At 45.9% G+C, this 12,109-nt stretch overlaps 1 protein-coding gene across 1 annotated transcript in view; it reads left to right on the forward strand.

Annotated features, from left to right (window-relative positions):
* Nucleotides 1–12,109, forward strand: part of FER (FER tyrosine kinase) — a 202,114-nt gene that overhangs the window by 93,502 nt on the left and 96,503 nt on the right. The window contains exon 13 of the mRNA XM_066603044.1: nt 10,250–10,453. Within this exon, the coding sequence (XP_066459141.1) occupies nt 10,250–10,453 (204 nt within the window). The remainder of the gene's footprint in view (nt 1–10,249; nt 10,454–12,109) is intronic.

Genomic DNA, 12,109 nt, shown 5'->3' on the forward strand with positions numbered 1-12,109 from the left:
TTTTATATTATGTTTTTGGACAAAACCCTTTTATTTCTTAAAGATTTCAGTTCTTCCATATAATTACCTCTATGCCTGTAGGACTTGCTCACTGGGCAGCAGCAGGGCATCGTTCTCTCCTTTCTTGGAGTCCCAACTGGGTTTCTAGCCAATTGTTATATAGTTTCTGTTCAAGAAATCTTGAAAAAACTGTGACACATTAAAACATGAATGCGAAGGGTTCATTTCCAGTCGAATTCCGAGGAGCCAGATTGACTTGTAAAGGGATCAGTCAGGGTTTTAGCGGGTTTTTTTTTGCTGCAGGCTATGATATTAATGCCCTCAAAAACACAGACTTGTCCTTCTTTTCTCACTGGCACTTTAGGAAGTCCCAGCTTAGTGCTGTGTAAATGAATAAGACGCTGCAGCACCATCCACCACAGAGGAAAGACATGAAGTTCCGTCTGTCTGCATTATTTACTGCTAGAGATAGAGGAGCAGCACTATCTCTACTGACATCATTTTGTAGGCAAAAGGATGTACTGCTCCAGATTAAAACTTGGCATCTACATTACACTGAAGCCTTCGCGCAAAGATGCTTGTCACGTTACTGTCACATAGACAGTTGTTAATATATTGGCTTCCGCCAGTGCGTTTATATTTTCACATGAGGGGAATAGCAAGGCTATATGGTGTTTAAGTAATTCTTTGAAGGGGTGGATTATAGTAGGAGGAAAACATGAAATGATAAAATTCTGTTGGCCTGCCATCTCGCCACTATGCGGAGCTGTCCACTGTAAGCCTTTATGCTCTCCCTAGTGTGTAGCTGCAAGCAGTATGGCCATCCATCAGGCAGCTGGGCTCTAGTTCTAATGACCGGGAGAAGAGAAACCTCTGATCCCAGCTATTTATGCCCTTAAATTCCAAGGTCAATGTGATAATTTGGTGTCAATGGTTTTATATGACACCTGTAGGCTCAAAAATGGCCTCTAGATCTGACATCTATGGTAATTTTATTAGGATTTATCAGAGGTAGAGTTTGTTTGGATAATGTGATGCCCTGCAATACCGAAATATTACAGTGTATTATAGAAATGTTCATTCTTAATTACACTTAAGCCCCTTAGCAGGACAAAATTAAAAAGTAAAGAAAAGCTATCCCCCTTACTATGTAAAAAGAAGAATACGCAAAATTATTACAGCGATAATGCACATTAAAAGTTATTGTATTCTTTAACTCGCATGGCGAATGCCCTGAATTTTATAAAGAAACGTGGCTAGTTTTCCATATCTTGCCTCACAGAAAATAGAAAATGTAATTGTAAGTCATAAATTACCAAAAGGGTACCATTTAAAAAGTACAGTTTGTCCCGCCAGAATAAAAAAAGAGACTTCACACCGCACCGTTTACGAAAAAAAATGTAGGGTTATTTTGAATGTGATGGTATGAAAAACAAAACCAAAACCTTTTTTTTCAAAAGTAGCAAAATAAAAAAACATAAATTTGGTACTGAAGTACTCGTAATGACCCACATAATTGAACATGTCATTTATAATGCAAGGTGAATGCCATGAAAATATTATCGAGAGAATTTGAGATTTTCTTATCTTGCTTCCAGAAAAAATGGAATAAAAAATGATCAAAATGTCGTGTGGCCAAAAAAAAAAACCTTTGTGGGTGCCCCTTTTACCGTAACTGATATGTCGAAGGCCCTTTCCAGTATGGCTAGAGGCAAGTTAACTGGCCCAGGTAGCCTTCCAGTGGAGGTATACGCAAAATATCAAGATACGTTGCTTCTTAGTCTCTTGGCCACATACAATGCAGCTTATGAGAGCGGATCTTTTCCTGTATCCTTCTATAAAGCTACATTCATCGTCTTTTTAAAATCTAACAAGGATCCCCTTGATTGTTACTCTTATCGGCCAATATCATTATTTAAATATAAATGATAAAAACCTGACCAAGATGTTGATGAATCGACTCCACTCCGTAATAGTAGACCTAATACACCCAGACCAAACAGGGTTTATGCCTGGAAAGTCTACATGTGAGAATCTTAGAAGGGTACAGGTAGTCACCCAAATTGGGGCAAATGGGGGAGGAGTGGGCTCTAGCCTCTTTGGATGCCACTAAGATATTTGACTCTATTAAATGGCCCTTTCCCCTCGTCATCCTGACAGCATACACCTGGAGGTTGGCCGCTGGACACCTGTTGGGACAGGAAGCGGAAAATACAAAAGGTAACCCCCACCACCGGCTCACCAGTGTCTTCCTGTCCCTACAGGACAGTCCAAGCGGAGCCTCCAGGTGTATGCTGGAGGTAAAATGAAGAAAGAAGACTCCCATGCAGCCTGTCCGCCCGTGGGGGGACGACTCTCTCTGTTCGGGCTTGCGCGGGTGAGACCCTACGAGGGGACCCTCACCCGCAGGATCTACCCAGCACTGTTCCCCCTGTGGGAAAATCCTCCCCCAGTACGCTGCCCAATGGGGTAGTCGTGCTGGTAGGAAGCAGCCCCTGTACCTGCAGGGCTCGGACGCCGGCGTCTCCAGCGGGGATCCACATCTAGACAGGTATGCCAGCGTGGATAGAGGCGCTCGGGTGCTGGTCCGGTCGGCGTGCGCGCGGCAGCGTCTCCACGTGTGTCCTAGTCGTCAGCGTCCCTGTGTATGCGGCGTATCCCTCGGGTCCGGCGCGGCGGCGTCACGCGGGGGGGGCGTGTCGGCGCCAAATTTGAAAATTTAAAAGGCTGGATTCCCCTGCATCTCTCCTGTCTGCACCCTACTGAAGATGTCAGCCAGACAGGACGCTGAAAGCAGCCTGCTGGTGAGTAGACGACCTTTGAGGTCTGTACCGGGGGGGAGAGGATTTAGAAAACAAGTATCAGGTGCTGGAAGTCCTTTTTGCTGTCTCCGGCTCTTAGGACAGAGAGGCTCAAAAGGTTAGAGGCCAAAAAGCGAGTGCACAAATGTCCGGTTTGCTTGCGGTGGCTAGAAGAGGGCCACACCAAGCCACTATGTGCGGACTGTACGGAGAAAGTGGTCCGTGAAGAGGGCTCCTCGGGCATGTTGGACATCCGATCCATGATCCGCGAGGAGATTGAAGCCTCTCTCTCATCTCTTTCTCTACCGCCCCCAACGAAAAGGGTAAGGTGGTCACGAATAGAAGAGTCGGACTCTGAGGAGGGACTCCTAGAAGATTCTCCCTCAGAATCCATGCCGCCCATGGAGGATGCAAGGAAGTATTTCTTTTCATCGGCGGACCTGGGTCAGCTGTTAACCGCGGTCCGGCGCACCATGCAGGTGGAGGAAGAGGTGCCGCAGCAGCCATCCTTTCAGGATAGCCTGTTTCGGGGGCTCCTACCACAGCCAAAACCGTCATTTCCAGTTAATGACATCTTAAAACAGCTGATCCTGACAGAGTGGAAGCAGGCAGATCAGAAATTCTTCCTGTCCAAGGAATTTAAGGATCAGATGGTGTTCACACCAGAAGATATTGAGTTCCTGGAAACCGTCCCTAAGTTAGATCTGGCGGTCACCAGGGTCTCAAAGAAAGCAGCCCTCCCCTTTGAGGACATTTCCCAACTGCAGGATCCACTAGATACCAGAGTGGATTTGGATTCCGCAATGAAAAAGGCCTGGGAGACTGCGGCCCTGACCGTTAAAGCCAACATCACGGACACATCTGTGACGAGATCTATGACTGTCTGGTTGGACCAACTCCAGACGCTGACTTCTCAGAGGGGCTCTAGGGAAGACATCTCCAACTGCCTTCCCCTCCTCCAGCAGGCAACCGGCTTTCTGGCAGATGCCTCTATGGAGTCGGTGAGGTTCGGGGCCCGCTCAGCATCCAGGAGGGCTCTCAAACACAGCCAGGAGGGCTGTCTGGGTTAAGGCCTGGACAGGGGATAACGCTTCCAAGAACAGACTCTGTTCCCTGCCCTTCCAAGGACACAGAATCTTTGGGCCTTCCTTGGATACACTCCTAGAGAAGGCATCGGATAAGAGCCAGGGACTACCGTCGGAGAAAGCCTTCAAGCGGCCTCCCATCCTCCTACCCTCCTCCCTTTGTTCCCTCTAGAACATACAAAGGGAAAGGAAAAACCGGACGCTGGTCCTATCCCAAAGGCGGAAAGGGTGAGAATCCGCCTTCCGGGATCCTACAAGTAGGGGGTAGGCTGAGAGGGTTCGCCCTTAGATGGAGTGAAGTGACCGCCAATCCCTGGGCCTTACGCCTAGTCTCGGAAGGTTATAAAATTGAATTTTCCTCCCCTCCTCCCCGGAGGTTCGTGGTCACCCCCTGCCAGTCACCTTCGTCTGCTCAGGTCCTCCAGTTGGGGGTGCAGGAGCTGTTGTCCCTAGGGGCCATCACTCGGGTTCCCGCAGAAGAACTGTTCAAGGGGTGCTACTCCCCCTTGTTCCTCGTCAAAAAACCTAACTGGTTCTATAGGACCATAATTAATCTGAAATTCCTGAATAAATCTATCTCCTATCAAAGATTTAAAATGGAATCGGTGCAGTCAGCAATCCCCTTAATTGCGCCAGATAGTGTCATGGCCACCGTGGACTTAAAGGACGCCTACTACCATGTCCCTATACACACAGATTCCCAGCAATTTCTGCGATTCGCCCTGGTGATAGATGGGTCTGTCTCTCACTTTCAATTTACGTGTCTGCTGTTCGGGATTTCCTCCGCACCCCGGGTGTTCTCCAAACTGGTGTTAGAGATGGTGGCGGCACTAAGGACTGACAAGGTGTAGCTTGTCCCATACCTCGACTATTTCCTGATCGTAGCAGGATTGGCTTCAGAACTCCGGTTCCAGGTCAACCTCACACTCCGTCTGTTCGAGTCATTAGGCTGGATCATCAACTCCGTAAAATCCAGTCTTCTGCCCGAGCAAAAGAAAAAATTTCTGGGAGTGATTCTGGACTCACACCGCCAGTGCTCATCCCTTCCCCTGGAAAGGCCAAATGCGATCCAGGACGAGTGTCTGGCACTTTCTCTAACCACCAAAGTCTCCCTTAGGAGAGGCATGAGGGTCCTCGGCCTCATGACATCCTGCATCGGGGTAGTCCCTTGGGCCCAGTTACATTGTAGAACTCTCCAAGACTTTATCCTAAGCAACTGGGATAAATCCCCCGCCTCCCTGGATCGGAGCGTCGTCCTTACCCACAAGATAAAGTCCTCCTTGGAGTGGTGGATGTCTATCTCTAACATTGCCAGAGCCACGGTTTGGTACCCTGCATCCCCACTATCCATCTTTACTGACGCAAGTGCAACTGGCTGGGGGGTCCACTTAGGCCGTCATTACGTCCAAGGGGGCTGGAACCGGGAGAAAGCTACTCAATCCTCCAACTACAAAGAATTTGCGCTGTCTGGAAGGCCATTCGGGGCTTAGAGACCGAGATCAGGGGTAGACACATTAGGATCTTTTCGGATAACATAAGAACTGTGTCCCTCATTCACCACCAGGGATCCACGCGGAACCCTCAACTCCAAGACCTGGCGGCGAAAGTTCTTGGGTGGATAGAGCAGCGGACACCTTCCGTCACAGCGTACCATGTAAGGGGCCCAGAGAACTCCACGGCGGACCATCTCAGCCGCAGGAAGATAGACCTCGGGGAGTGGACTCTACATCCACACGCATTCCAGCTAATTATAGAAACATGGGGGACACCAAAGGTGGACTTGTTCGCCTCCCGGGAGAACACCAAGTGTCCCCGGTTTTTCTCCAGGGAAGCAGACTGGGACTCCCTGGGAATAGACGCACTATCCCAGGCTTTGGATTGGGGCCTTGCATACGCCTTCCCACCCATCCCCCTGATTCCTCTGGTCCTAAGGATAATTGAGGGGTCCCCAGGCTGTTATCCTGGTGGCCCCATTTTGGCCCAAGAGACCCTGGTTCCCGCTCCTGGCCGCTCTCTCGACACAGGATCCTCTACATCTGCCACAGAGAGACGACCTCCTGCAGCAGGGTCCCCTGATATGCCCAAAGGTCCGACAGTTCAGGCTGGCGGCCTGGAAGCTGAGCGGGTAAAATACCTGAGCCGGGGTCTATCAGGGAGGGTGACCACTACTTTATGTGAGAGCCTCAAAACATCCACCAGAAATATATACTCTAGGGTGTGGGATACCTTCTCTAGGTGGTTGGGGCATAGTATACATGACCTCCAACAGCCTGACATTAACAAGATATTGGAGTTCCTACAGGATGGTTTGGACATGGGGCTAAGACCTGGTCCTTTAAGGTCCAGGTGGCCGCCCTTGGGGCCTTTGACTTTCCCTTAAGCAACCATAGGCTAGTTAAAAAGTTTCTGAAAGGGGCAGTTAGACTCCACCCCTTTATAAGGGAAACCATGCCCCCATGGGACCTGAACCTTGTTTTGCAGGCTCTCTGCACACACCCCTTTGAGCCCCTGGAAGATTTATCAGTGAAGATCCTCTCCTATAAGGTTGCCTTTCTAGTTGCCATCACATCCGCCAGACGGATCGGGGAGATCCAATCCCTCTCTATTAGGACCCTGTACATGACCACCTTCCCAGATAAAATAGAGTTCAGGCCTGACCCCTTTTTCCAACCGAAAGTTCTCACAGACTTCCACAGAGAACAGCGAATAGTACTTCCCTCCTTCTGCCAGGAACCCCGTAACACCACGAAGCAGAGGTTCCATAATCTAGATGTTAGACGGGCAGTCCTGAAGTATTTGGAGGTCACACATCCCTTCAGGAAGTCTAACAATCCCTTTATTCAATTTCAGGGTCCACGCAGAGGAGGGGCCGCTACTAAGGACTCCTTAGCGCGTTGGGTCAGGAGGGCCATAGAAGAGGCATAGAGATCCCAGGGGATCCCACTCCCGGGCGACGTTGGAGCCCATTCCACTAGGGCGGTCACCTGTTCCTGGGCGGAGAGAGCCCAGGCGACAACCGACCAGATCTGCAGAGCCGCCACATGGTCGAGCACTCATACCTTCACTAAACACTATCGCCTGGACCTGGGGGCCAGCCGTGATGTGGCCTTTGGGTGGAAGGTGCTACAGGCAGTGGTCCCTCCCTAAAGCCCTTGGTTGTTGGCACTTCTCCAGGTGTATGCTGTCAGGATGACGAGGGGAAGACAGGAATTAGGTCCTACCTGTTAATTCATTTTCTTGAAGTCATCCTGACAGCATAGGGGCTTTTCCCTCCCCTTGAGTTATTTTTACGTGAAGTAATGTATTGTACTATGGTTTCTGTATTAAAAATGATTGGTTAAGCAAAGCCGGGTCACTGTAGTTATTTGGTACACACTGGTGAGTCGGTGGTGGGGGTTACCTTTTGTATTTTCCGCTTCCTGTCCCAACAGGTGTCCAGCGGACAACCTTCAGGTGTATGCTGTCAGGATGACTTCAAGAAAAGGAATTAACAGGTAGGACCTAATTCCTGTCTTCTGTTATGTCTTGCAAAAATTTGGCTTTGGGGAACTCTTCATCAAATGGATGCCCTTAATATATAAATCACCAATGGCAGCAATCTTGGTCAATGGTTCGCAGCCTCTTATTTTCCATTACACAGAGGTACAAGACAGGGATGCCCCCTGTGTTCTCTACTATTAGCATTGGCCATTAAACTGTTAGCTATCATGCTAAGGGTGAGCCCATTGTATAGGGGCATAGTTTTAGGTGATCAAGTGGACCAAGTATAACCCCTTAATGATGCGGCCATTTTTCTTTTTCTATTTTCGTTTTTTCCTCCCCCCTTTAAAAAAAATCGTAACTCCTTTATTTATCCATCGACATCGCTGTATGAGGGCTTGTTTTTTTGCAGGACGAGTTGTATTTTTCAATGGTGCTATTTAAAGTACCATATAATGTACTGAAAAACTTTTTTAAAAAATGCTAAGTGGAGTAAAATGAAAAAAAAAACGACATTTCTCCATTTATTTTTTTTTTAGTGCGTCTTGCTTCTACGGCACACAAACGGCAACAAAAACGATATGGTAACTTTATTCTATGGGTCGGTACGATTACTACGATACCAAACTTGTATAGTTTTATTTTTTTTTCCTTACTATGATCTTCTTTTTTTTTTTTTCCAGAGACATTATTTTTTTTTCAATTTTCTGCCGTCATTTTGTGCGCGCAATAACTTTTTTTTATTTTTCCGTCGACATAGTTCAGCAAGGTTTCATTTTTTGCGGGATGTCCGGTAGTTTCTAGATAGTACCATTTTGGAATACATACGACTTTTTGATCGCTTTTTATTGCGTTTTTTCTGGGAGACAGGGTACCTAAAAAAGTGCATCTCTGGCGTTCTTTATTTTGTTTTTCGGACGACGTTCACCGTGCGGGAAAAATAATGCGCAACTTTGATAGTTCGGACTCTTACGGACGCGGCGATACCAAATACATATTTTTAATTCATTATTTAGGTTTGTTTTTTTACATTACTTTGAAGTCCCCCTGGGGGACTTTAAGATGCGATGCTTTGATCGCTCCTGCAGTATGACGTAATGCTATAGCATTACGTCATACTGCTTTTTGACAGGCAGTCTATCAAGCCACCCTGTGTGGATGGGCTTCATAGGCAGTCTGTTAAGGCAGCCCTGGGGCCTTTCATTAGGTTGCCGGCTGCCATGACACCTGCTTGGCTCCCCCGATCTCACAGGGGTATAATGCTGGACTTTTGGAGCTGTACTGCCTGCGGTACATACATGTATGGGGGAAATACAGACAGTGGGGGACTTGTATACGTTAAGTACCCTTGTTTCTTTTCATCAATTACAAATTAAGTATGAATTGCCTCGTACTCTTTTATAGATACCTACAGGTTAGACATGCATTAAATACGCAATTCTCATTTGCCAACCATTGCATATCCCATTACCCTTTTAATTTGTATATTGCATTTCCAAGGCCCTAGGGGCCTCATCTCTGCATTATATTCCCATCTGATATTAGCCAAAAATATCCCCTGCAACACCTCCAGCTCTAACAAAATTGAGGACACTTATACCCACATTAACAGACGATACCTGTCAAGAGGTATTGGAATCAACTTTATTCGTTTCTTCGGCAGCAATTAATAAGCTGAATGGCAATGCTACCTTACCCCTTGGTACACAAAATGGGTAGTGTGTCAACAACCTGTATTCATTGCTCATGTGGGTATGCTGATTTTTGGCATCTGATCCGGGAGTTGCCTGCCATTCAGGATTTTGGGGGAGAGGTTACAAGCCTCCACTCTGAGATCTTGAATTCCTGGACCTTTTTGGGTCCTGAGATTTACCTCTTTGGAGTACTTGATGAAGAGATCTGGCAACACCACACAAGAATATTCCTGAGAGAAACTCTGTTCTAAGCCAGGCAAACTATCGCTTTAAGATATGTAAATCGAAAACAACTTTTATCTACGTGGAGCCTTTAAACTATTTGGTCTATAAAGGATGTTAATATCCTGAAAAGTTTGAGACTGTATGGGGTCAGTGGTGCAATTACCCTCTCGCTTCTTATCCTCCACGCTTACTCTCTACGTCCATATCCGTACTCCAGAGGGGCTTCCGATAGCTAGTCTACTTCGGAATGAGACTCGTAATCCTCTGGATTTATATTAACCGTGTTAATTCTGGTTGCTCGATTGTGGTAATTGCTGAAGGGCCTTAGTTCTCGCTCCCCTCCCTTGCTTTTTTTTGTACGCCAAATTATTGTCTTTCAGGTACTAAATTTCTGTTTTGTTGTGCTTTGCTCGTATGTGAAATGTACATGCTTCAATAAAGCAAGTTAAAGTCATATGTGCTAAGAAATTAGATGAATGGAGTCTTGGAGCTCATTCCACATCTCTATATTTTAAAGTTGTGTTTTCAGGGTACAAATATGGCAGAACAGCAGAAATTCTGTAATCCTGCTAACCTAGAAAATGTCACATTATTTATTCTGCAAGATGAACACTTAAGAAATGAACTCCAAAAATAAAATGGAGGGATTTCTTTTGTTTCCTTATACTCTCTTCCCTCCCCCCGAAAAATGTAAAAAGTTGTAAAGTACATTATATGTACCCCAAAAACTATGGCATTAAAAATATAACTTGTCTCACAAAAAGGAAGCCCTTAAATGACTACGTTGACGAAAAAATTAGAAGGTTATGCCTCTAGGAATGGGGCGATAAAAAACTGAAACATTGGTTGGCCATTATGGCCCAAAAAGGGTTGGTCAATTAAAGGGTTAAGCACCTTAATAAGGATTCCAGATTCTGTAAGTTGTTTTAATACATTTGTTTGTAATATGGATTTTTTTTTCCAGTTCTTTGATGTCATATCAACAAGCGAGAAACCATTGTCAGAACAAGATTGGTACCATGGTGCAATACCAAGAGTTGAGGCACAAGAGCTGTTAAAGCAGCAAGGAGACTTCTTGGTTCGAGAGAGCCATGGGAAACCCGGTGAATATGTCCTTTCTGTGTTTTCAGATACACAACGGAGGCATTTTATCATTCAGTTTGCTGATGTACGTCTGTGAGAAGCTTTATTATTATTTCTGTATATTTGCCAAAATTTTCCACTCTCTTATATACATGTCTGAATTTTGTTTTGTATAGTCATACTGCCTCAAATGTCTATATGATGGTCATCATTTACTACAAATTACATTTTTAATTCCCCTTAAAGGTTATATTCTTTAACTCACAAGGTTTAGCAGTATTTTTTGTAATTTCTGTAATGTTCAGACAAGTTCACCCTCCAGTAAACTCTGTGGTTATGGAAAATTTTTATTGAATTAAGTGAGTGCAAAGGTGCCAGATTAAAAAAAAATTGAGATTCTGCAAGAACACCTGTGATCCCTGCTTTCTTTGCCCACAGGTTAACTGTTCTCCATGTATATACATAGTCTACTACTCTGTGTGGACTGAAATTATAATTCTGACCGTATTTAACGAAGTTTTAACATGAAAATACTGACTTGTACTTTAGAAAACTATATATTTTCCAAGTGCAGGTTATCTCCCTATCTTATACTGCCCTCTTATAGGGCAGCAAAGCAGATATGACCAACCCGCTTTAAAGGTCAAGCCATGCATCACTAGCAAAACTTTCTGTCATGGATTACTTAAAGGGGTTTGTACCAAAAGAACTTTTATTACCTATTCATAAGATGGGTGATAAAAGTCTGATTGGAGGGGGTCTCCCCATTAAGACCCCCACTGATCCAGAGAATGTGGTTCCTGTGTCTCTCTCATCACTATGTGGTCACCGCAACTGTCATGGGTGGAGGGATGCGACACAGGACACAGAATAAGATGCAGATTATGGAGTTACAAAACTAGAAACTTGTATTTGGAAACAAATCCCTGGAGGAAAACCGTGTTTTGACAATATAAGCAACAATACTGGGAACCAATAACTTGTCATGGTACTGTTGCTTGACCATGTCTTCGGCTAACTAAAGCCTACAGCTAGTATGATTTGCGTAGCGAAAAAAATACAATTTTTCACACTGTGTACGAAAACCTTCTGAGGTAGTAACACTCAGCAGATAAAATAAATTGAACACTCAGCACATTATTCAGAAACAAGTGCATACATAGTATGTTAAGTATGATAGTTCCTTGGGAAGTGATGCACTGTGTCATGGAGGAGGTGGGGCTCATTAATCCTATAGGCCGCCTGCAGACGGCCGGGTCACATCCCACTGCAGGAATTCTCACAGCGGGATGCAGACCTGTGCCCCTGCAGGGACCTGCAGCTCATCCGCTCCCGGCGTCTTACGTCTCTGCTATGAGCTGAGCCGGCCCGTCACTACTGATATTTCTGTGCGGGCCTCTGCGAGACATGCACATAAATAGAACATGCCGCGATTTGTTTATTACGCGTGTTTTCACGCGGACAAATTATGGCCGTCTGCCTAGGATTGCGATTTGCAATGCAATCCTTTGCAGGTGGGCACAGGTGGAAATTCTGCGGGAAATCCTGCCGCGGAATTTCTACCGGCCTTACTCTCTTCTTGCCCTCATCCAGAGCCAGGAGAAGGGAGTGGAGCTAAGTCCTGGTGGTCTGAGACACTGAAATGAGCATCTGAGAACCGCTGAGTGTAGAGGTTAGAGAATCACTTCCCCTCAACATACCCTCTGCCTTAGGCCTCCTTCACATGGGCGACACCACATCG

The sequence above is a fragment of the Eleutherodactylus coqui genome, chromosome 5, assembly GCF_035609145.1.
Source record: "Eleutherodactylus coqui strain aEleCoq1 chromosome 5, aEleCoq1.hap1, whole genome shotgun sequence".
Taxonomy (NCBI): Eukaryota; Metazoa; Chordata; class Amphibia; order Anura; family Eleutherodactylidae; genus Eleutherodactylus; species Eleutherodactylus coqui.